Source organism: Hydra vulgaris, chromosome 15 (genome assembly GCF_038396675.1).
Source record: "Hydra vulgaris chromosome 15, alternate assembly HydraT2T_AEP".
NCBI lineage: Eukaryota > Metazoa > Cnidaria > Hydrozoa > Anthoathecata > Hydridae > Hydra > Hydra vulgaris.
The window spans coordinates 24,841,863-24,867,282 of NC_088934.1; the positions used below are offsets into that span (position 1 = coordinate 24,841,863).

At 26.6% G+C, this 25,420-nt stretch overlaps 3 protein-coding genes and 2 long non-coding RNA genes across 6 annotated transcripts; 2 read left to right on the forward strand and 3 right to left on the reverse strand.

Moving 5' to 3' along the window:
- Positions 1–2,912: 2,912 nt before the first annotated feature.
- Positions 2,913–3,332, reverse strand: LOC136091834 (uncharacterized). The gene has a single exon (XM_065819546.1). It carries the CDS (start codon positions 3,330–3,332, stop codon positions 2,913–2,915), a length of 420 nt encoding a protein of 139 aa, XP_065675618.1.
- Positions 3,333–4,394: 1,062 nt separating this feature from the next.
- LOC136091663 (uncharacterized) lies at positions 4,395–7,322 on the forward strand. The gene is made up of 3 exons (XM_065819371.1): positions 4,395–4,521; positions 4,734–5,044; positions 6,264–7,322. Exon 3 carries the CDS (start codon positions 6,419–6,421, stop codon positions 7,298–7,300), a length of 882 nt encoding a protein of 293 aa, XP_065675443.1. The 5' UTR covers positions 4,395–4,521; positions 4,734–5,044; positions 6,264–6,418; the 3' UTR covers positions 7,301–7,322.
- A 662-nt stretch (positions 7,323–7,984) lies between these two features.
- On the reverse strand, positions 7,985–10,471 carry LOC136091541 (uncharacterized). Its single transcript, XM_065819217.1, has 6 exons — positions 10,219–10,471; positions 10,040–10,140; positions 9,797–9,958; positions 9,470–9,652; positions 8,749–8,881; positions 7,985–8,329 (listed from the first exon to the last, which is right to left on the reverse strand). Exons 1-6 carry the CDS (start codon positions 10,469–10,471, stop codon positions 8,043–8,045), a joined length of 1,119 nt encoding a protein of 372 aa, XP_065675289.1. The 3' UTR covers positions 7,985–8,042.
- An 8,604-nt stretch (positions 10,472–19,075) lies between these two features.
- Positions 19,076–21,658, forward strand: LOC136092151 (uncharacterized). Of its 2 annotated transcripts, XR_010644236.1 has the most exons (3): positions 19,076–19,513; positions 19,597–19,612; positions 21,139–21,658. It is a non-coding gene; the product is annotated as an uncharacterized LOC136092151 (long non-coding RNA). The 2 variants fall into 2 exon arrangements; XR_010644235.1 differs by lacking the exon at positions 19,597–19,612.
- LOC136092152 (uncharacterized) lies at positions 19,887–20,636 on the reverse strand. The gene is made up of 4 exons (XR_010644237.1): positions 20,530–20,636; positions 20,307–20,412; positions 20,131–20,220; positions 19,887–20,041 (listed from the first exon to the last, which is right to left on the reverse strand). It is a non-coding gene; the product is annotated as an uncharacterized LOC136092152 (long non-coding RNA).
- Positions 21,659–25,420: the final 3,762 nt, after the last annotated feature.

The following is a 25,420-nucleotide window of genomic DNA, read 5'->3' on the forward strand; positions in this document are numbered from 1 at the left end:
TTATTTTTCTGTGAATGAATATATTCACTTTTCTTTTTAATGACATAATGTCTTAATTTGTACTAATAATGACATAATCAGTGTCGTAATAAGTGTCTGATATTTGTTAGTTTCTTTGAGATTTAAAATGTTTATGTCTTTTTTAAACTTTTTAGATTAGTAATAAAAACAAAAAAAAAGTAAAAAATGACAGAAATGTTGTGTGGTGAAAATTTTAAATGAAGATTGCGATAAAACATATTATTGTAGAATGATTGGAAGAATAAAGCTAAAAGATATTGTGAACAGAGATGTTGAAGTTTTAATTCAAAGAATTGGACACACTTTTGAACTAAATGGGGAGATATGTTTTCACCATAAAAAGCCTATATTTCTAGATATGAAGCGCCTCAAAAATACTGCTGTGATCCGTTTAAAGTTTACAAAAAAAAATTATTAAGGGATTGTGTAAAGTCGATATTTTAACAGCAAGTCAACTTAAGATCAAACATGGTCAAAAACTTTGCACTAACTGTTTGAATGAATTCAAATTTGAACAAATTACAGGAAAATTTAGTCAAGAAGATGAAGACAAAGATGTTGACGATGAGGAGTTTAGTTCTTCGGACCTAAATAAGACAGTTTTAAATAAGAGTAAGTAAGTTTTAAGTAAACGTGACAAATTAGAATACGGAAAGCAAAAAGTTAAAAAACTGGAAACAAGAATGACAAACCTAGTAGCATCAGCATTGGATATAGACCCAAAAGAAATAATATCTGAGAAAAAGCAAAAGTACATTAACTGTAATGATTTAGACAAACTTTTAGATGCAGAAAGGAAAAAGTAAAAATTAGTTTGAATGAAGAAAAAGTTCAGTTACTAACATTAACTCCTGATAGTTGGTCAATTAAAAAAACTTGCAATGCACTTTCAGTTTCAGACCATCTTGTTAAGAAAGCCAGAAAGATGAAAAATGAAAAGGGAATACTTGCTAAACCTGAGGCTAAAAAAGGACATCCTTTGGAGGATATTGTTAAGCAGAGAATCATTGAATTATATGAATCTGACGAATACAATAGACAATGTCCAGGAAAAAAAGACTTTGTTTCTGTGCGTATAAATAATGTTAAAGTTCGTAAACAAAAACGCTTAATATTAGTTTGTTTAAAAGAACTTTATCTGCAGTTTAAGAAGTTATACCCTGAACACAAAGTTGGATTCAGCAAGTTCTGTGAACTAAGGCCAAAGTGGTGCCTTACTGTTGATAGTAGTGGAAGCCACTCAGTTTGTGTATGTTCTTACCATCAAAATTGATGTGCTCTGCTCTTCCAGCCATTTAATATATTACAAAGATTTAATGAAAGTATGTGTTTGTAATATAGATAGTCAAAACTGCATGTTTCTTATATGTTCCAACTGCCCAAAACAAAATTTGAAGACTTACTTAGAAAATGTGTTTGAAAAGAATAGTTTTGATTTTGATGATCAGATCACATATAAACAATGGGTGTCAACTGACCGAACTGCACTTATTACAGTCCAAACAAATATTTAGTGAATTTATTGAAACTTTAAGTGAAACTTTGTATGACCTTTGCCACCACCACTTTATCAAAGAAGCACAGTCTTCCTACTTATCAGAGGCAAAACAAACATTAGACCAATATACCTGCATTATTCTGATGGATTTTGCAGAAAACTATAGTTTTCTTGTACAAGATGCTATACAAGGGTTTTACTAGCAAGCCAATCGAGCTACCTTACACCCATTTGATGTTTATTACAAAGATGAAAAAGATCACCTTAAATGTGAATGCTATTGTTTAATTTCTAACTATCTTTGTCATGACCAATCAGCAGTCCATTGTTTTCTCACAAAGTTGCTCCCTATGGTCAAAATCAAACTACCCACAGTGAATAAAGTTAAATACTTCAGCGATGGTGCTGCGTCACAGTATTAAAACTACAAATGTCTAATAAACTTAATTTATCACATTGTAGATCACCAAATAAATGCTGAGCATCACTTATTTGCTACATAGTTTGTATAAAATTTGAGGTATAAATTTTGTATGTGGTAAGTGGTATTTTTTTGTTCTCCTTTTGAAAATATCATCACTCTCAAAAGGCTACAATCATATCATAAGATAGAGTATAGGTCTTAAAATTTTTTTTGGTGATTGTCTATATATAGAACCTCAACATTAAAAAGTTTCATAATTTATTTCAACTGTTTACGCTATTTTCTATGCCAGCAAAGTCAATATAATTTGTAATAATTTTTAAAAAAAGTGATTTTTCAATAGGCTGCTGCATGTGCTAAATTAATTTTTAATGCACAATTTTGATTATTCTAACAAGTGGTGACCCTAAGTACACAAAGGTAACAAAAAAATCCACTTTCTGTAAGTAAGTATTAAACTGTAACACATTAAAGTTTGAAAAAATAATTATGTTGCAATATTTAGCAACTTTAAGGTACAATAACGCAAAAACTGTAAATAATCAGTCAAAAACAACTGCAATAATGGATTATTTGGGTGAAAAACTATTACCCTACAAAATTTCAGGTGATCACCATCTTTATTTAAAAAGTTATGGCTTGTCAAAAATCGAAAAAAACTGCTGTAAGCTCCTGATACACAAATTTTTCTGATTTTGGTCATTTTTAATTCAATCATAACTTTTGAACAAATTGGTCAATCAAGCTGAATATTTCTGGATTGTATTTTTTTCATAAGATCTGTGCGTGGTCAAAATTTAAAGCAAATCTGAAATGGTACCCTGGGGAACTTTCAAAAAACTAGGTGATTTGATATGGAATAACCCTATATATACATATATATTATATAATAATATAAAATTATAAATAATATTATAATATATATATTATATTGTTTCAATGTCATATCTTGTCGTCATCATCATCGTTTTAGCGCCCTTGTTTCAGTGCTTGCACGGGTTGGACGTTTCTCATAATGCAATTTCTCCAATATACACGGTCTTGAACATCTTCTTTCCTTAAATGTAGCTTTTTCATATCATCTAAAACACACTCTTTCCAAGTTTTTCTATTTCTACCTCTACCTTTTTCTCCTGAAACTTTTAACTTTCTACATGCTGTTAGCCAGTCATCTGCATCCTTACGCTCTACATGCCCGAACCACCTTAACCTTCCTTGACGCACCCTATCAGATACACTCACTATGCCTAATCTTTTTCTTAAATCATCACTGCTTTTCTTGTCTTTTAGAGTCACACCGCACATCCATCTAATCATCATCCTTTCTGTCCTTTCCAAACGCTGAACATCATCAACCTTCATTGCCCATGTTTCACTGCCATAAAACATAACACTCTCGACGTATATACTATATAACTTTCCTTTAATCTTTAATGAAGCACCTGTTGCTGTTAAAAGTGGAGATAATTCTCTGAACTTGGCCCAAGCAGACCTTACTCTTGCCCTAGATGCTTCTTCTGCTCAACCAGATGATCCAATTGTATCTCCAAGATAACAAAATTATCTTGTCGTCTATATATATATTTAAAATTTAAAACATAAACCACAGCTGCGTACTAACTAAATTTTTTATTTGTAATATTTCAATCTGTTTAGTACAGATTGTCATCAGATGAAAAAACTACATGATAAGTAAGTGGGATGCATCTGGTGCAACTGAGCATGGTAGAGAATGCAATGGCGCATTTGATTGGACTCATCCAAAGACTCTTGCCATTAAGTCTGAGTATGAAGAACGTAAAGTGAGAGAATCACTCGAAATCAATTACGCCTCAACATACCAAGAAATTAAACATTCTCCAATCCTTCTTAACCTTGATAATGGCGTTAGAATATCCACAAACTGTTGGAGGCCTCCATTTAAGAAAATTATTTAACTAACAAAGAAATGACAATACCAATAATAATAATTTCTAATTTTAAATTGACGTTGTTTTGTTATCATTTATGGCTTCTTTTTAACGTCTTCTTTAACGTTTTTTATGTGATATTTGTTGTAACGGTTTTTTGTAATTTTATTTTACTTCTGATGACGATCTGTACTAAACATTACAATTGAAATATTACAAATAAACAATTTAGTTAGTGCGCAGCTGTAATTCATGTTTTAAATTTTAAATATATATTATAACATTATTTATACAAATTACCATTTTTTATGGTAATTTGCAACTAAAATGGAGTATGGTTTGCAAAATACCATAGTCTATTGTAATTTCCATAAATATCACAAAAACAAAAACGTTGGTTATGAAAGTTATTGATAAGATTAATTTAAAACAGTATATATATATATATATATATATATATATATATATATATATATATATATATATATATATATATATATATATATATATATATATATATATATATATATATATATCACGAGAAGAAGTGGTTTTAAAAGAATATAAACAGTTTGTATCACGCGAAGAAGTGGTTTTACAAAAATCTAAACAGTTTGTATCACGTGAAGAAGTGGTGAAAAGATTAAAGATTTCAATAAAGATAATTAGTAAGTTTAAACATATATATATATAAATTTTGTTATACATTTTATACTAAATACTGGGAAGGAAAAGGGGTATTGATGCGTTGCTTTATTTACATGATTAAAATTTCTATCTAATACCCTTAGTAATATTTTTTTTGTTTTTGATTCCTTAATCTTTGTTTTTGATTTTTATAAGATTTTTCCTAATTTAAATTACAATTTTTTTTAATTAGAAATGGAAGAACTTGTGGTGTCTTGTTTAAATGAGAGAGAAACTCTTGAGTTTCTTAGAATAAACACAGAAAACGATATTGAAATTGTTTTAGAAGAAGATGTATCGTTGATATTTGCTGATGATTTTATTTTACAAGAGCTTCCCACTATAACTCAAACAAACCAATTATCATCTCTTCTTAGCTGTAGATTTTGCTCAAAAAGTTACCAAAAATTATATATTTTTTTAAAAAACATTTAACAATATGCCAAGGTTTAACAAAGGCTAGAAATATACCAACATCTACAACACTTTTAAAACAAACAGCAAGTATGCAGCTTATATTATATATATGTATATGTACTTTTACATTATATATATATATATATATATATATATATATATATATATATATATATATATATATATATATATATATATATATATATATATATATATATATCAGTCTTCTCCATTTGGGGAGCGCTTTCACGCTCTTGCAGTTAGTAAGCAACCGGGTTGATATTTGACCGGGGCCGGGTTTGATAAAACATAGCTAACGCCGTTTGTGACCGGGCCTGCAATAATATTGATAGATCCTATAAATATATTATTTTTACGTAAAATTCATTATATATTTTATATAAATGCATACAAATCATCAGCATGATGATGACATCATGATCATCATCAAGATCATTATGATCATCATGATAATTAGCATCATCATCATCATCATTGTCATCATCATCTTCATTATCTTTATGTAGATCTCTTGAAGAACTCAGGGGGGTTTTCTCACTCATAGGAGGGAGAGGGGGCTTTGAGAGGGCATTTGAGCTTTAATAAGATCTAACTTCTAATACAGCTTGGGCTCTAGTGACTGGTGAACTTTGAGTTAGATTTAAATTATTTCAGCTAATGGTTATCGTAATAATCTAGACCTTCCTTGTTTTATAAATATTAATGTACTCAATGAATCTTTTTTTTGCGTCATCTAGGATTAACTCTTCTATCTGATCTTTCTTAGAAACCATATATAAAATCAATTGCAAAACTAGTATCTGCTAAGGTAGCATCTTTTTATTGCACTTTCCACCTTCTTCAGTGCCGTACTCAGACATAATTTCATACCATTTTACTGGTATGGGCGCCCAAACTAAAAGCGGCACATATCTTAAATTACAACATTTGTAATGTCTAACATTATTTCAAAAAAAAATTGTCCCTCTCTTTTCAATTTGTTTTCATTTGTAGTCCTTCGTATTTTTAAAATTATTTGATATGGAAACCTCCAAATCAGTCCTCCTCCACAGAGCCTGGTATTCCTGATTCCCCGGCCCCGGTCACTTACTACTTGCAGTTTTATGCTTACCCAATGCCCATGAAGACTCTGATTTCTGAAGAGTCTTTATTGGCGAAACATTGTGTAAAAAAATTGAAATTGATAAGTGATTTCTAATAATTTATATATATATATATATATATATATATATATATATATATATATATTATATATATATATATATATATAAAATTGTCTTTTCAGATTGTATCCCTTCAACAGATTTGTTTAACATTAAAGAAGAATGTCTACATTTTATATGGCAATCCATCAGTGATGCTGCAACACATTCTATATTCAATTTAAAAGTTGGTTCTTTTAAAACACCAGGAAATTTATGTTCTTCTCTTGCCATAAGCATGCTAACCAAGAAAGAAAATATAAATTTAGTAGAATTCAATGAAATATTAAGTAAGCATTTTATTCAGGTTTTGCAAATAAGTAATGCGATTAACTTAGTTAAAGAAAAACAATCTGCACTGCCTAAGAACTTTTTAATGAACACAAAGTTTAAAGAAATATGGAGCGACATTGTGTTATCATATGGGTTGGATGAGTACTTAGATGGACAACATATTCTTTACCAGTTTATATTAACCAAGGTTTATGAAAAGCTTCTTATATGGAGAAATAACCAGCTAGATAATAAAAATCCAGTTAAAGAAGATCTTGTTTTGTCTTCTCAAGAAGAAAAGACACTTCATTATGTGGCTGGTTTTGTTGCATTTTCATTAGCAAAACGATACAAAAATCAAACTAATGAATCAGCAAAAATATTTTTGAATTTATTAGAATCTTGGAGAGAAAATTCTAACAAAATTATGGTGTTTGAAAGTATTTATGACTATACCACATGGACTGAAAGAATTAATAGAGGCGGTTTATTTTGTGTAAACAAGGACTTTTATGCCTTAATTTATAGAATTGAGCAAGTTGTTCGTGAAACTCTAAATAAATCTTTGTTGACTAAATACCAAGGTACAGATCTTAGAGATGTGATTATGCCATTATTACATAATAGTAAACAAATTGATTCAATTTGGGTAACACTTATTTGTGATATAAAATTAAAGGAATTACCAGATCTTTTAAAAGATATAATTTTTAAAAAATGGGTCAATTTAAGAATAAAATCTTTTGTTGATACTTGGATACAAATAGCGAAGAAAAAGAAGTCAATATCCAATAGAAGCGAACCTTCTATAAGAAAAATGCTAAATAATAAGAAAAATGCTAAATAATAAAAAAAAAGCTAATACTTGACTTTGTTTTATTTTTATAGACAATTTAGTATTTTTGTTACAATAGCTGTTAATATTATTAAAATGAATTTAGTTCCTTAATAAATGCCCTATGCAATGCATAGTATGCATAATATCCATATTAACAAACCCCCTTCTGTGAAAATTTTGTGCGGGGGCATTTTAGAAAAAGAAAGCAGTTTTAAATAACAAATATATATCCTCTAATCCCCCTAAGGGGTCGGCCATAAAGTGCGTATGCTTATAGGGGGAGGGAGGTAAACAAATAGAGTATAATGGCGGGGGTGGGGGGTCTTAACCAACAATAATAAACAGCTTAATGTTTGAATAAATAACAAGTTCTTTTCTGGGGCTGACGACACGGGTTTCAAAGTTTTTCCTAAATTTCTAAAATATTCTATAATATCATCTATATAACAGCTGTATATAATAGCACGCTATTACAAACTTCTTTTTTATATTACATCATGAATAAACAAGTAGAAGCGTTTATTTTGCTTATTAAGCGTTTATATAAAGTAAATCAATAAAGTTTTTTAGAATCTCAATTTAAAATATGGCGTTTCCTTTAGTGGGTTGAAGCATCAGGTAAAAGGGTGGAGATCCTTGTCCATCCCCCTTCAAAATTGTTATATTGTGTCATAAAATATTATAAAACGGAAATCATTTGAATAAATTATATATTTATAAGTGTATACATTTTAATAAATTAAAGTATACATTATTTTTTTCTTTTTTTACAAGGCAGAGTCTCGTTGAGGACATCAACTTTCAATATTTCCCTATCTCTGCCTCTTGAGTTTCCGCTCATTACCTGTATAAGTGCAACATTCAAACCAAGCACATTTCTATTAAATTCCTCAAGAGTTGGATTTTCGTTGCAACCACCCCGTCTCCGCTGTTTGGAAAAGTATTCTTCTACCGGATCTTGAGTAAATTTTTCGGAAAGTAAAAATTTAACGCCATCTTCCAATAAAAGGATCTTACCTAATTCCACAAAGGAATGCACTAAAACATAAAACATACTATAAATTAGCATACAATAAACATTACTCAAATTGATTAACTTAAACCAAACTTAAGGTACTTTGTAATGTACATCAAGGGTAAGAGGAGTTAAAAAACTCTGGATACTAACTTTCTGAGTAATAGTGCTACGATAAAAGTAGATTCAGTTTCAAATTTGCTTATACTACGATAAGTAAATTTCCTATTTTTCTTTCCTTATTTTCCTTTCCTATTCTGTAAAGAAGGCAACAACTAGAAAACCAACTGAAAAAAAATGTTAACAATCCTCAAGCTCCCACAGGAAAGTTAAACCTTATTTATTATATATTTATCATATTGCACATAATAATAATATCGATATTTAATGTTAATAATATAGTACATTATTAATTATTGTTAAAACCAAAATTAAAAATCACCAGATATTCTGAGTCCTTCTAGAGTTTGCTTACTTAGACATAACCTAGATTGTTCTTCTTTAGACAAATTTGGAATGCTGTTTGATTCTTTTTCCCATTCACTTAAAAATCCAAGAAAATCTTTTGAAAGCCACTAAAACAATATACATATATATATATAGTATATATATATATATATATATATATATATATATATATATATATATATATATATATATATATATATATATATATATATATATATATATATATATACAATTTTCTTTATATAAGAAACCAGTTTATAAAAAACTGATTTAGGGAGAACATGCAAGGAGTAGTACACAAATCGACTGATTCCCATCAGTCAATCCATGTACTACTCCTTGATTCACTAAGAATCCCATATTCTATGGGTTTAGTTTGGACCTGCAATCTTTTATTGGAAAGAAAGAAAAAAAAAAAACATTTTAATTTTATTCTGGTCTGGCGTTTTAACTTTCAGTCAACATAACATGGAAAAAATATATGTTGACGTGTAAGAATCATGCGGGATCTATATATAAGGATATATATGGATGCGGGATCTATATATATATATATATATATATATATATATATATATATATATATATATATATATATATATATATATATATATATATATATATATATATATATATATATATATATATATATATATAAATATATAAATACATTTATAATTTATTTTTATAAATACCTTAAACCTGGGATCCTCAGCAGAAATATAAGGATTTAGTGCATCCTTCCTTGTTTTATTAATGAATTTTGAAACATTCATGCAATCAAAAAATTTATACATAAATGAAATAAATTTACGAAGTGACACCGTTTTTACATCATTTTGCTCTTCAAGCATGTGCACAACAGTTGAGCTTAGTACCTAAATTATGATAGTATGAATTAGTAGTTATGATTTTTAGCATTAATCTTATTTTTAAATTTTAAGCCAAGAAAATATAACAATATTCAATTAGTACTCTTCTGACAACAAATTTTATCAAATTAAACAAAAATAATTTTATACTTGCACTGCTAGATTTACACGCATTCTTGATTGAGGAGTTAAGTTTATATGTTCATCTCGAAGTTTGTGTCCCATACGTAGTCCTGGGGCATCTCTTAAAAATCCAACATCCCATTCATATAAACTTATAATTTGGTGCCAACCTAATTCTTGTTCTTTATACTATTAATAATAAGTTTCAAAACAAAGTTATTTCAAGTAAATTAGGAATAATTTAATTTGATAATAAATAAACTAAATTACCATTAAGTTTCTTGACTTTTTATTCCAATGAGAATTTTCCAAATTATTTCTTGTGGTCTTTAGCAAATGAGGTACATCACAAATAAAGAAAATTTTTCTTTCTGTAGAAAAATAGGAATATTTTAAAACATAAAAATTCATTTAAAAATTAATCAATCTTTTAAAAATTTGGTTCTTACCTGGAGCACAATGATTCAAAGTCCAGTAAACTACTCCTTCTGAAATGTTGCTAGAGTCTTCCATTTTATGAAGATTATAAAACTTTCTATTTGCTGTTGCACCGTCTGAAACTATTGCCCTGACTTTAAGACCAATAGACTCCAAGATCATTATAGCATTCCATGCACAAGAGTATATCTGGTCGCTTTTAAAACCTTCTGAAGCAAAATGTCCAAAATAATAACATAAAGATGAAAAAATTCCTCTTGCCATGAACACAATGACATACTAAGCAAGATTTAATTCAGAATTTCTTTCTGTTATTCTGCGGTCAAACCTTCTATGAAATTCATTTAATGTATCATTCACAGGTCCCATATCCGTAAAGCCTACCATTTTCCCAGTTGTTTTGCAAAACATCAAACCACTTTTAATTTTCATTTCATTGAATATTAAACTTACATTTTTTTCATAATCTTTCATATCATCAGGTTTTAATAATTCGATGAGACGCCTGAGAATGTCAACATTAAAACCGCAGCCAGGATCAGTGAAGTTTACATATTTCAAAAGTGTATTTTTACATGGCAAAAATAAAAAAGGTGAACTTCGTATATGTTTATAAGTGCCAGGACTTTTTAGATATATGCTGAAGCACCATTTAATTATTAATGGATGCCAAACCATAGCCCTACTATTTTTTAATGAAGATTGAACAATCTACTGCTTCCAGAGTAAAAATTGTGGGGAATCTTTTTTAAAAGGTATAGCTGGTTCATTTTTCATTGTGTCAAGTAATAATTCATTGGTTTGAAAATCCACAGCTACACCTTCCTTTTTTAAATAATCTCTAACCTTTTTTTTCAAACGTGATGTTCTAGATGCTACAATTTTTTTATTCCGCTGTAGTTCTTTTACTTTAATTAACAGTTGATATTTTTTCAAATACTTATTATTACATTTTTTTGTATCTGTTGATTTTGTAGAAGGTGACTCGTATTCAATAAGAGACTTAATGTCTGTAATACAATTTTCACATTTTGCTTTGCTGTCATTAGAATTTATCAAAAAAGAACACCTGCTTGATCTAATAATTGAAAAATCATTCCAACTGCTCATAAACTTAGTTTTTATAATACCAAAATCTTTTTTCAAAATTAACTGACTTTGTTTTGAAGTTAGGTTAACTATTTTACTTTTAATTAAATTAGGGATATTATTATTACCAGAGCAAATTTTTACATTTTCAATGAAGGAAAAAATTTCAGCAGCACTACTTGGATTTAGAAATTTTGGCAAATGACTAATAACTTCATTTTCATTAGAAATTTGTTTGTCAAAAATATGCAATGTCCATAGATCGTTTTCTATCTGTGTAATTGTTTTGTACAACAAAACATAATCTTTCATATAAAATGATACAAATTTGTTATTAAAGCACTTCATGTTATAACAATCAGCAGCTTTTTTTATATCAGTAAATTTTAAGGGATTGGAAAATGTGTGTATTCCAAACAGTTTAGATTTACATAAATAACATTGTTTGTCATTATGTCGTTGAAATTGGTATGAAGACATAGGCGCGCAGTCATTCTTATTTTTTTGTTTTTGAATATGATACAACTTCATGTAACATTTCATACAAAGTTTTGATGGGTGGATTTGGGCATTGTCTAAATCAATATTAATATTGTAGGCATACAATAGGACCTCTTTGAAAGGTTCTACTTGTTTTGCTCTAAGAACCTTTTTCTTTCCACAAATCCTACAACAGTTTGAAAGCAGTTTAACATGAACTTCCATTTCACAAAAAATCTATTAAAAAAAATCATACATACTTATTCATTTAAATTTTAAATGAATAAGTATGTATGATACAAATGACATCAAATAAGCTTTCAGACTTAGAATTAAATTTTATCAATAACTTTCATAACCAAACAGTTTTAAAAACTTTGTGATATTTATAGAAATTACAATACAACTTTAGACTAAAGTTTAGTAGTTTGCATACCATAGTCCATTTTAGTCAAATATTACCATAGAAAATGGTAATTTGAATAAATAATATTTAAAATATACATAAGTACTCACTAATACATAGTGCTATTAGAATCTATCAATCTAGATCATTTAGATATCTAATTTAGACAAATATTTTAGAATAATTAGATAAAAGGTGTTGATTTTTTAATTTTGATATTTAACTTAACTTCTAAAATGTTATAACAAGAACAGCAACAATTTTAAAACATAAATATACAAAAACAAAATAAGTGTATAAATTGCATAATTTTATTTTCACACTAATTGTAAATTTTTTTAAAAATAATATTAGATTGATTAAACGAGTTCAGTAAATCGTTAAAATACCGTCGTTCAAAGTCATAATTAGTTTTCATTGTTTAAAACAATAGATTTGTAACAATACACACGCATAATTATTGAGCATGGCTCGCGAAAAAAACAATGAGTTGCACGTCCATCTCTTATACGTCCATGGTTTAATCAAAACATATTTATATTAAATTTAAAGGAAGCAAAGAAGTTTTTTAAGACAAAACCCAACTTTCTGAACAAAAACCTTCTTAATTTAAAAAAAAAAGACAAATGTATTAAAAAAATATGTTCTCACTAACTTCTTCTGGAGTCATTTGCCATAATTTTATTGAATCTTTGAGTTTATTCAAAACAATGTTGAAGTAAGTCTAAGGGAAGTAAAGGAGCCTAAGTTTTTTAAGACAAACCCCTTTTTCTGTACAAAAACTTACTAAAATTGAAAAAATATTACAAATGCGTATAAAAACAAAATTTTACTGATTTCTTTTGGACTCTTTTGTTATATTTTTGTAGAATATGTAAGTTTATTGAAGAAAATGGTATTACATATTTTTGTAGAATATGTAAGTTTATGGAACTTCCAAAGTCAAAAAATTTTTTTTTTGACCTTAGAAAGCTTTCAATTCCGCAAATGTTTTTACATAAAGAAATATTTCTTTAAAAAACATCAAAAAAATAGGTTCTTAATAGTTTGTTTAGGAGTATTTTGCTATATTTTGTGTAGAATCTGTAAAATTATTTTAAAAATGTTAAAGTAAACGCAAGGGAAGTAAAGGAACTAAAGTTTTTCACTATAAAACCAAATATTCTGTAAACAAACAAATTTAAATTTTAAAAGTCTGACAAATGCAACAAAAAAGCAGGGAAGGGAAGCATAAGAGTCTCTGTTTTTTACAACAAAACTGTTTTTTCTGTACAAAAACATACTTAAAGATAAAAAACATTGCAAATGCATTAAAACAACAGATTTTCGCTGACTTCTTCTGGAATCTTTTGTTATATTTTTGTTGAACTTGTGAGTTTATTCAATAAAATAATAAAGTAAACTGAAGGGAATCAAAGGAATTTATGTTCTTTACGACAAAACCTCTTTTTCTTTACAAAAGCTTACTTAAATATAAAAAAACATGACAAATGCATATAAAAAAAGAATTTCACTGGTTTCTTTTGAACTCTTTTGTTACATTTTTGTAAAATCTGTGATTTTATTGAAAAAATGATAAAAAAAAAGCAAAGTCACTTTTCTAAAATTACGTTTCTTGACCTTTGAAAGCTTTTTTATCGGCAAAATTTTATACAAATATCAATATTTTTCTAAAAATAGCAAAAAACGGTTAATCACTTATTCTTTTTCCAAAAATATAACAAAGGACTTTTCCTAAAGTCCTTTGTTATATTTTTGTAGAATCTGTGAGGATATTCACAAATAAGTTAAGGTTAACTTAAGGAAGGCAAACGAACCTAAGTTATTTGACCCATTTTTCTGTAAAAATACTGATTTATGTTTAAATGCATCAAAAAAACAGGTTTTCATTGATTTGTTTTGGATTGTTAACCTGTTGTTATATTTTTGTAGAACCTAAAAGCTAATTCGGAAAAATGGTAAAGTAAACGGGAAGCAAAAGAACCTAAGTTTTTTAAGAAAAATACAATTTTTCTGAACTAAAACTTACATAAATTCAAAAAGTATGACAAATGCATTAAAAAAATATACTTTTACTAAGTTCTTTTGGAGTCTTTTGTTATAATGTTGTTAAATTTGTTAGTTTGTTTAATAAAATGTTAAAGTAAACTAAGTGGAAGCAAAGATATTTATGTTTTTTACAACATAACTCCTTTTTCATTAGAAAATCTTAATTTAAAATAAAATCACAAATGCATCAAAAAAATGGATTTTCACTAATTTGTTTTGAAACCTGTTGTTATATTTTTGTAGAATTTAAAAGCCCATTTAAAGAAAATGTCAAAGTAAACTTAAGGGAAGCAAAGGAAACTATGTTTTGTACGAAGTAACAAAACATAGTTTCGTTTGCTTTGTTACTTCGTATTTGTGTAGAATCCTTGAATTTATTCAAAAAATGTTACAATAAAGTTAAGGGTAGGAAAGGAACCTATATTTTTTAGGACAAGATCTTTTTTTATGTACAAAAACTTACTTAAATGTAAAAAATTTGACAAATACATTAAAAAAAAAAGATTTTTTATGTATTTGTCACTGATTTCTTTTGGTATCTTATGTTATAATTTTGTAGAATCTGTGAGTTTATTTAATAAAATGTTCAAGTAAATTAACGAAAAGCAAATGAACCTACATTTTTCACGACAATACCCCTTTCATATCAACAATATCTATATATATTGTCAACAATATCTATACATCGCAAAAGTTTTAAACATATTAACAATATCTATATATATATTGTTTAAAACTTAACATATCATATTGTTTTTAAACAAATGTCGCAGAAAAAAATGTACGGAAAAAAAATATGTTTGTTATCACCGTAAACAAACAAGACAAAAAAGTTTGAGAACTTGCATAAACGGCGTTGAGCTTGTTTTATAAGACAAGACCTCTTTTTCTGAACAAAAACGTACTCAAATTTAAAAAGTATGACGAATGCATTAAAAAAACAGCTTTTCACTGCTTCCTTTTGGAGTCTTTTGTTTTATTTTTGTCGAATCTGTGCGTTTATTCATTAAAATGTTAAAGTGAACCTACGGAAAGCAAATAAAACTACGTTTTTCACGACAAAGCCGCTTTTTCTATACAATAACTTACATAAATTTAAAAAAATATGAAAAACGCTTCAAAAAATTGGATTTTTACTGAATTCTTATCGATTCTTTTGCTATATTTTTGTAGAATCTGTGAGTTTATTAAGGAAAATGATAAAATAAAACAAAGTCACAGAGCCAAACTTTTTGTTTTTTGCCCTTTGAAACATTTTTATACGGCAAAATATTTTACGAAAATAAATATTTCTCCAAAAAATATCTAAAAATCAGGCTTGCACTATTTTTCTTTGGAGTCTTTTGTTACATTTTTGTATAGTCCGTGAGTTCATTAAAAAAAAGCTAAAGTAAACTTAAGAAAAGAAAAGTTTTTTGTAACCAGATCCCCTTTTCAGTTCAAAAACTTACTTAAATTTCGAAAATATGACAATGGCATCAAAAAAACAGGTTTTTAATGAATTCTTCTAAAATCTTTTTTCATAATTTTGTAGAACCTGTGGGTATGTTAAATAAAATGTTAAAGTAAACCAACTTGAAGCAAATGAACCAATGTTTTACACGACAAAACCTCTTTTTCTATAATCTACATTTTTGTATAATCTGTGAGTTTATTGACAAAAATGATTACACTTATTTCATTTTTGTCTTATTTTTTTTGTCAATTATTTCAACATTAAAAAAACCGGATTACACTTATTTCTTTTGGAATCTTTTGTTATATTTTTGTAAATTCTGTAGGTTTACATATAAATATGTTAAAATAAACATCAGGTTCAGTTCATTCAAAAAATTGTTACTCTTAACTATTACTAATGTTTATTTATATATGTTATATATATTATATATATATGTTAATGTTAATCGAAATCTCTAATCTGTGAGTTCAAAAAGTTGTTAAAATATTTTTAAGGGAAGCAAAGGAACCTACATTTTTTAGGACAAGACGATTTTGTTCGCACAAAACTTAAATAAATTTAAAAAATATTAGAAACGCATTAAAAAAAGAAAGGTTTTTACTGATTTCTTTAGGACTCTTTTGTTGCTTTTTTGTAAAATCTGTGAATTTATCGAAAAAAAATGATAAAAAAAAACAGCAAAGTAACGCAGCCAAATCTACGTTTTTTGGCCCAAGAAACCGTTTTATTCGGCAAAATTTATAAGAAAATGAATATTTATCTAAAAACATCAATAATATTTGTTTTCACTTATTTGTTTTAGAATCTTTTATTATATTTTTGTAAAATATGTAAATTTATTCAAGAAAATTTTACTCTAAACTTAACGAAAGCAAAAGAATCTAAGTTTTTTACTACAAAACCCTTATTTCTGTACAAAAATAATTTAAATTTTAAAAATATGACAAATGCTTCAAAAAAACAGATTTTCAATGATTTTATTTGGAATCTTTTTTTTTTTGTAGAATCTGTGAGTTTATCAAAAAACAGGTATTTAGTAGTTTCTTCTAGAATCTTTATTTATACTTTCGTTAAATCTGTGAGTTTATTCAATAAAATAGTAAAATAAAGTAAAGGGAATCGAAGGAATCAATGCTTTTTACGACAAAACCCCATTTTTTGTACAAAAACATTTAAATTAAAAAAATATGAGAAATGCAAATAAAAACAGATTTTCTTTAAATTCTTTTAGACTCCTTTTTTATCTTTTTGTAGAACCTGTGAGTTTATCAAAAATAATAATAAAATAAAGCAAATTCTTTTTGCCAATAGTACGTTTTTGACTGGAAAAAGTTTTTTTATGGCAAAATTTTTCACGAAAATAAATATTTCTCTAAAAAATCTCAAAAAACAGGTTTCCACTAATTTCTTTGGTGTCTTATGTTAATTTTTGTATAATCTTTGAGTTTATTCAAAAAAAGGTAAAGTAAACTTAAGGAAAGGAACCTACGTTTTTTAAGACACGACCGCTTTTTCTGAACAAAAAATGACTTAAATTTGAAAAATATGACAAATGTATAATAAAAAACAGGTTTTCACTGAATTCTTTTTAAATTTTTTTTATAACTTTGTAGAATCTGTGGGTTTATTCAATAAAATGTTAAAGTAATTTTACGTGAAGCAATTCAACCTAGGTTTTTTACGAAAAAAACCCTTTTTCTATACAATAACTTACAAAAATTTAAAAATTATAAAAAAAGCATTTAAAAGATAAGGTTTATTACGGATTTCTTTTGGATTCTTTTGTTACATTTTTATAAAATCTGTGAGTTTATTAAAGAAAATGATAAAATAAATCAAAGTCATCTTTCCAAGAATTAGTTCTTTAACTTTAGAGAGCTTTTAAATCGGCAAATTTTTGTAAGAAAAGGAATATTTTTCTAGAAGAAATCAAAAAAGCAGATTTTTAATAACTCAATTTGGAGTCTTTAGTTATATTTCGTGTAGAAACTGTGTGTTTATTTAAATAAATGTTAAAATAAACTTAGGGAAGCAAAGGAATCTATGTTTTTCAATACAAAATCTATTTTTCTGTAAAAAAAAACTAATTTAAATTTTAAAAATATGACCAATACATCAAATAGACAAGTTTTCATTAATATTTTTTAGAATCTTTTGTTATATTTTAGTAGAATCTGTGATTTTATTAAAAAAAAAAGTTCATAGTAAACTTAAGGGAAGCAAAGGAACCTATTTTTTTTTTAATAAAAGACCCCTTTTTCTGTACAAAAACCAACTTAAGTTTAAAAAATATGGTAAGTGCATCAAAAAACAGATTTTTTCTGCTTTCTATTGGACTCTTTTCTTATAATTTTGTAGAATCGGTGAATTTATTAAAGAAAATGATAAAATACAGCAAACTCACGCAGTCAAAGTTTTTTTTCGGTTTTTGAAACCTTTTTATTCGGCAAAAAAAATTTTGAAAATGAATTTTTCTCTGAAAAACATCGAAAAAACAGATTTTTACTAATTTTTTTTATGTCTTTTCTTATATTTTATGTAGAATCTGTGAGTTTATTTTATAAAGTGTTAAAATAAACTTAAGGGAAGGAAGGGAACCTATGTTTTTTAGACAAGACCTTTTTTTCTGTTTAATAACTTACATATATTTAAAAAATATGTAAAACGCATCTAAAAAGCAGGTTTTGACTGATTTCTTTTGGACTCTTCTGTTATGTTTCTACAGAATTATTGAGTTTATTCAAATTAAAGTTAAATTAAATTTAAGGGAAGCAACGTAGCTTAAGTTATTTGAGGCAAATTCCTTTTTTCTGTCCAAAAACTTAAAAAACACGACTATTGCATGAAAAAAACAGATTTTCACTAATTTATTCTAAAATCTTTTGTTATATTATTGTAGAATCTGTGAGTTTTTTTAATAATTTGTTAAAAGTACTAAAGGGAAGTGTTATCACCTCCGCCTGATTTATCACCTCCCCATATTGAAAACTTAAAACGAGGTTGCGCTTTCAGTTTATAGCTGTTAGAATTGTACCTACTACGTCTGTTTTAGTGCAATAAACTTCAACAACAACTACTTATAAGGGGTTGATGCATGTTTCCATACCGCTAAGTCAGGTGGCGTTTTAAGGTCCGCAAATTTCGTAAATATTTTAACATAATTATTTCAAGCATGGATAATTATTTGTTTTAATACACTTACGGTATTTATTTTTGTATAATTACAGTACAAAAACATTCACTGCGTAGCGAAATATGTGGTAGAAAATTAGATCCCATGAAATATTAGATCCACTGCCGTAAAACTCAAAACGAGGATGCGTTTTTAATATATTATATTTAGAAATGTTCCTTTGAGTCCGAATATTTATATTAAGACATTACGAAAGACGAAAAGAGGAACTAATATTTTTTTAAAGTTTTAAATTTTTGCCATACATACATCATTATCAAAAACACACAATAAGTGTTTATTATATATAATGCATGTTTTATAATATCTGTGTTTACAATATTTTTATATCATATTTGAAATCGGTACAGTCTTCAGAGTATTGAATAAAGGAAAAGAACGTTTATTTAACAATAATAGTGATGTATTTACTAGAAAATAAAGATGTATTACGTATAATTATTTTTAAGTAGAAAATTTATACATAAAACTTAAATACTGTATGGTTCACCAGCTTGCAATATTAACAAGAGCGGCCATAAATAATATAAAAAAATGTTACTAGTAGACAACATCTATAGCTTTATAAACTTATTTACAAATCATTTTACACCGTTAATAAAATAGCTGTTTCAAAAATGTTACAAAAAGGTAAGGTTTTAATTTATTTTGAAGTTGATTACATTCCATTATTACAGATTTTTTATAATAATTTTGATCATTGAATATTTCAGGTTTGAAAACTTAATGGTAAGCAATAATTCAATAAATAATTTTTAACTAACTTTGATTTATTTATTCTAATATATTTTATTTACAAATAAATTATTTTAAATCAATTCAAAAATTATTTACAAAAACAAATATGTTTTTATTTTTTCTTTCAATTTTCTTATTGCATCTTTCTTTTAACTTCTAAATTACAATATCACAAATATGAATATAAATTTTAAAAAAAATTGGTTTAAAATTTAAATTAAAATAGGTTTAAAATTCAAATGTAAAAAACATTGTCTTTTTGCTATTTGAATTTAATCTATATGAAAAGGTACAAAAAATATATTACCTATTCTTTTAAATAGAAATCTTTGCGCATGTAAACAAACTTTTTTTCTCTTTCACATACAAAATACATGCTTGGTGAAACCATCTAACTGGTTTGCAAATATCGCATTTAATCTATTGATGGCATTAATAGTACTTTATGAAACTATTTTTTACTAAATATTTATACAAATCAATCATTGATAAATGTTAAAATCTTATACCCATTTATCAATCCTTTGATTTTTGTTTTTTTTTAGGTCCTTCCGGTTGACCACAGATTCTACATACTGTTTTGTTCCAATGTTCTTGACCTATAACAAAAAATTCTTGAATAATTTGAAATTTTATGTAAAATTCAAATTTTAAGTTAAAAATATTTCAAATTTTATAAACAAACCTCCCTTATCCAACAAAAAATGTACAACTTCTTTTCGGTACTTGTCTAGTTCTTTTAGTGAAAAAGACTGTAACAACCCTTCCTCGTTTATAAAGTTTTCAGCAAACTGCAACATTTTAAATTCTTTTTTAACATTTTGTATCAAAATGTAAAACAGTTTGTACACAAAAGTTAAAAAAATAAATTGTCCAATTTCATTTTACTACAACTTCAATGAATTTACCTTAATGCAAAAGACTCCACACGATATGCTGTCATCTTGCAATGCATGTGGCAATTTTAATATTTTAAATTTTTCCAAAACTCCATATCTTTGTTTCAAGTAGCTACTATATTTATATTGAAAAATCAAGTTAATATGAATTACTCAAAAAAAACACAGAGTAAATACTTATTCAATACATTCATACTTCCATTTTATTTCTTCATTTTTGACATTCGTATCTAGCTCACCAAGAGGATTAACATGATACATAATTTTTTCCTTTGGTTTAATAATCTGAGACAAAAGATATTATTATAAGGTATATAAAAAAACAAATTTCCTTTTGAATTTAATGTCATTGTGATTTTTTATTATTTTTGATTTTTTATGATTTTTTATTATTTTTAACTATTAAAAAATAAATAGTTAAAAAAATACTGTCAGTGTCCAATGGAAATTTGCAACCATGCAGCATATTATTGCATCAATTTTAAATAGCTCATCCTATAAGTAAATATAAGTATCATATAATAATGTATCAAATATATCATATAAAATAAATGTGTTATATATAAATATATATAAAATATTAGTGTAAAATTAAAGTGATAATTATTTTCTTTTTAGTATTTGTCATTAGAAGAATGACTCTTCAGTACCAAATGTTGTTTTCGAATCAAATTTGTTTTGAGCGGTATCTCTTTCTGTGATAGAAATCCGGCTGGTGCCAATACTTCGATATTTTTTTCACCCTGAAACGAATATTTGTTAAGTTATTTTTTAGAAACTGATTACATTTTATTTGAATGCTGTTTTATGTTAATATATATATATGTAGTATCGAAAGGGGCTGTGCAAATAATGTTTTTGGCCCTTTTTAGACTCCTCATAGGACATTTTTGTCAACCCCTCCCCTCGTTCTGTGCGATGTGACATTTTTAAGCAAAGTATCTCCAAGTTTTTAGTTTTTTGCTAAAAGTTTACTAACTCTGCTGTAATAAAAATTTAAATTTGTTAAAATGTGTTATTTGAACAGCCCTACAGATCAAATGTTCTAAATATCGCTTTAAATTATATTGATGTTTATATTATTTCTAAATGTCATTTGTATTATAAATTTAAATGTTTAAAAATGTTGAAAGAATTATTACCTGCTGATTTTTTGCAATTAAACTCAAGTAAACATAAACAATTTCATCACTGAGGCAACCTACGAGAGTATCTTGAAGCGAATAATCGTATAGTTTGCTTCCACCTAACTCCTCGTATATTCCCATTATAGCATTAACGGGTTTTAAATGTCGTAAGCTATTAAGTATTCCATGACCTATATATCAAGTATACTTTTTTAAATGTTAGCATTTATTTAATTGAAGTATGTTGTGGATACTCAGATTAACAAACAAAATTATTAGTTACTTTAATACAACTGCTTTAGAGCATACCGTCATTATTTTTAATCACGCAGCTTTTACTTAAATCACTCCCTTCTGAACTAATAACCAATTCTAAAGAGTTATTAAATTGTTCTATTTATGAAAAAAGTTATAAGTTTTCTCTAAATATTAAATCAATAAAAATAAAAAGCAATTAAGCCTTGAAAAATTACGTACGCTTTTTTAATTTTTACTGGGTAAGTTATTACTTTATTCCTAATATATGAATATAATCAATATGAATCTAAAGAATTGTTAAAATTGAACTAATAAAACGTGGTGTGGTGAAATGTAATAATTATAAATATATAATAAATTAATATAAAAATATCGCGACGCTGTACAAAAAATATTCTAGTTGAAGAAAAATTATTTATTTTATAAATAGTTTTACGAGTAGCTTAATACAAAGTTATACTTGAAGTAATGAAAAATCCGCGTGAATTCGTTTGTTTAATTTTTTTTTCTCTCATATGTAAGCGTGTGTGCGTATGAAAAATGAAGGTTTCCGTACACACGTTAGCGCACGATGGCGCGTACGTGTACAAGTACACGTTTTTTAGTGTAAAAGCACATTAAAAGAGGAAGCACATTAAATTATTTGCTTTATTCGTTTGGATAATATGCATTTGTAATTTTGGCAATTGAATGGTAGTTATCAAATATTTTGTAAATTATAAAAAAGGGTTGTTTTTTTTCCCTTTTTGTTAAGCCGTACAAATGTTTACAAGTTCCGTGTTTTAAACTATATATAAAAATGGCAAGGACTATTAATTTTACTAAAATTAGTTTTAGTTAAATTAATTGTAAGTTTATTCATATTTAATTATTCGGTTAGTTTTCGAAGTTCAATGTTGACCGTTTTAAATAATGTTGTTATATTACTGTGAGAATAAAATAAGTTTGTGTCATCAGCAAATAAAAAAGAATCTAGAATATTAGAAGCTTTGCTTAAATCATTAATATAGGTTAAAAATAAAAGTGGTCCTAATATAGATCCTTGAGGAGCGCCGCAAGTAACTGACATATTGTTAGTTTTTTCATTCCCGAATGAAATATATTGTTTTCTATTAGATAAGTAGCTTTTAAACCAAGCTATGTTTATATTTTTGATTCCGTAGTTTTCTAATTTTTTAATTAAAATACTATGATCAACAGTGTCGAACGCCTTACCAAGATCTATGAAAACACCTAAAGTGAACTTGTTTTTGTCAAAACCTTGAAAAATAATCTGAATGAGATGAAGAATTGCATGTTCAGTAGTGTGCCCTGTTTTGAAGCCAAATTGTTTGTTGTAAAGAATATTATTTTTTTCTAAAAATGAGTATAATTTGTTATACATAATGCGTTCTAGTATTTTCGAGACGCATGGAGGAATGGAAATAGGTCTATAGTTAGAAATATTAGTATCATCTCCAGACTTAAAAACTGGTATTACCCTAGCAATTTTAAGTTTTTTTGGAAAGACTCCTTGTTTAAACGAAAGATTAAATATAAGCAAAAGAACTTTTTTAATATAGAAAATACATTTAATTACAACATTACTACTAACATTATCAAATCCTTGTGCTTTGTTTAATTTTAATGAACTCACAGCATCTAATAATTCTTTTTTTAGTTAACTCAGCATTTTCCATAATTGAATTGCTAGGAGTCAAGTATTTCTCCTTGTTAAACTCACTGTGTTTTAATTTTGATGCTAAATTTAAACCTGCATTGACAAACACCTCATTAAATGTTTTAGCAATTATAGATTCTTTTGTAATATCTTGATGATGATAGTTTAGTTTTTTTGAAAGACCATTTAGCTTAAGTGTTTTTTTTTCCAATTACTTCTTTGATGACTTGCCACGTTTTTTGAGTATCGCCTTTAAATTTTATTATTTTATTTGAATAGTATAACTTCTTTGAAAGCTTTATAATTGATTCAAAGTGACCCTTATATTTTTTATACCTTAATTCATTTTCATAAGTTCTTTTTTTCAGAAATGCTTCATACAATCGTTTTTGTTTTTTTTATAATTTTATTATTCCAGGTGTAATCCAAGGGTTTATAAATGTTTTAGTTTTAATAATTTTTGTTACCGGGAAAGCTTTATCATAGTGTTTTTTGAATATTCGAAGGAAACTGTTATAAGCAGTATCTGTGGTTTGAATTTGTAAAATTTCGTCCCAGTTTTCAGAAAATAGAGAATTATTAAAAAGTTCCATAGAAATGTCATTATATATTCGATTTATAATAAATTTTTTTTTTGAGGGGTGTGTTCGACAACTTTATGCGTGATTATAAATATTGGGAAATGATCCGATATATCAGATATTATTATTCCAGTTTTTATTTTATTTTTTGTATATTCATTAATTATTATTTGATCAATTGAGGTTGTGCTATTCCTAGTAATTCGAGTTGGTTTATTTATTGTTGGAATGAACCCATTTTGAAATATGATGTTCATAAAATTTTTTACAGTTTTATTTGTGTCGCAATCAAGCGCATTATAATTAAAATCCCCAACAAAAAAAACACGTTTGTCACATAAAATTTTGTTTTTAATTAAATTTTTAAAGTGTTTTTCAAAAAATTTGTTCTTGCCAGATGGCGGTCTGTACACAACATGTACAATGATGTTTTTAGTGATTTTATTTATAACTTCGATTGTTAATGATTCGCAATTATTACTAATTGCACTAAATTCGGTTAGCGGTTTAAAATTTAAAGAGTTGTGGATAAAAATACATACTCCTCCACCTATTGTCTCAGTATTTCTGACTTGATGATTAACTTCATAGTTTTGTAGTTGAAAATTTGAATCTTTTTCAACTTGTTTATCTCAACACCAGGCCTCTGTCAGACAAATAATTTTAAAATTAATTTTAACACTATATAAAAAAATCTTTAAATTTATAAAAATATTTTTGAAAGCTCCTAATATTTAGGTGTAAAATAGAGAACTCATTAATACCAATATCAGTAGAAAGATTAGAAATATAGGAATTATAATAAGAAGGGCATATGTTGCTAATTATTTCATCAGTGTTAAAAAAATTAACGTCTGAATCTGAATGATTCTCTAAAAGTATATTTTTATTTGTCTGAAATGCCCTAAAGCTTAATTCACGAAAATTCATACCTTCCATAATAACAAGAAAGGTTATACTAACAAAATATTTAAAGTATAAAATAAAATAATTAAAGTTTAGAAGGTAATTTCCTGAATTCTTTTACTATTAATATATCGTAAATTACAACCGAAAACATACTTACAACCGAAAACATACTTACAACCGAAAACATACTTACAACCGAAAACATACTTACAACCGAAAACATACAATTGTTACAACCGAAAACATACAATTGTTACAATTGAAAACATACAAAGGTTACAAAAGAAAACATACAAAGGTTACAATTGAACATGTGTCGTTTGCATTTAAAAAGGTCACAAGCTATAGTTCAAAATAAAAAAAAA

What these genes read in the sequence shown, in the direction of transcription:
- LOC136091834 (XM_065819546.1), bottom strand. Translation starts at nt 3,332, where the DNA reads ATGTTTTATGGCAGTGAAACATGGGCAATGAAGGTTGATGATGTTCAG.
- LOC136091663 (XM_065819371.1), top strand. Translation starts at nt 6,419, where the DNA reads ATGCTAACCAAGAAAGAAAATATAAATTTAGTAGAATTCAATGAAATA.
- LOC136091541 (XM_065819217.1), bottom strand. Translation starts at nt 10,471, where the DNA reads ATGGCAAGAGGAATTTTTTCATCTTTATGTTATTATTTTGGACATTTT. An exon ending in TTTGAATCATTGTGCTCCAG is followed by an intron (nt 10,141 to 10,218) that starts GTAAGAACCAAA and finishes ATTTTTCTACAG; the next exon opens with AAAGAAAAATTTTCTTTATT. An exon ending in CTGAGGATCCCAGGTTTAAG is followed by an intron (nt 8,882 to 9,469) that starts GTATTTATAAAA and finishes ATATTGTTTTAG; the next exon opens with TGGCTTTCAAAAGATTTTCT.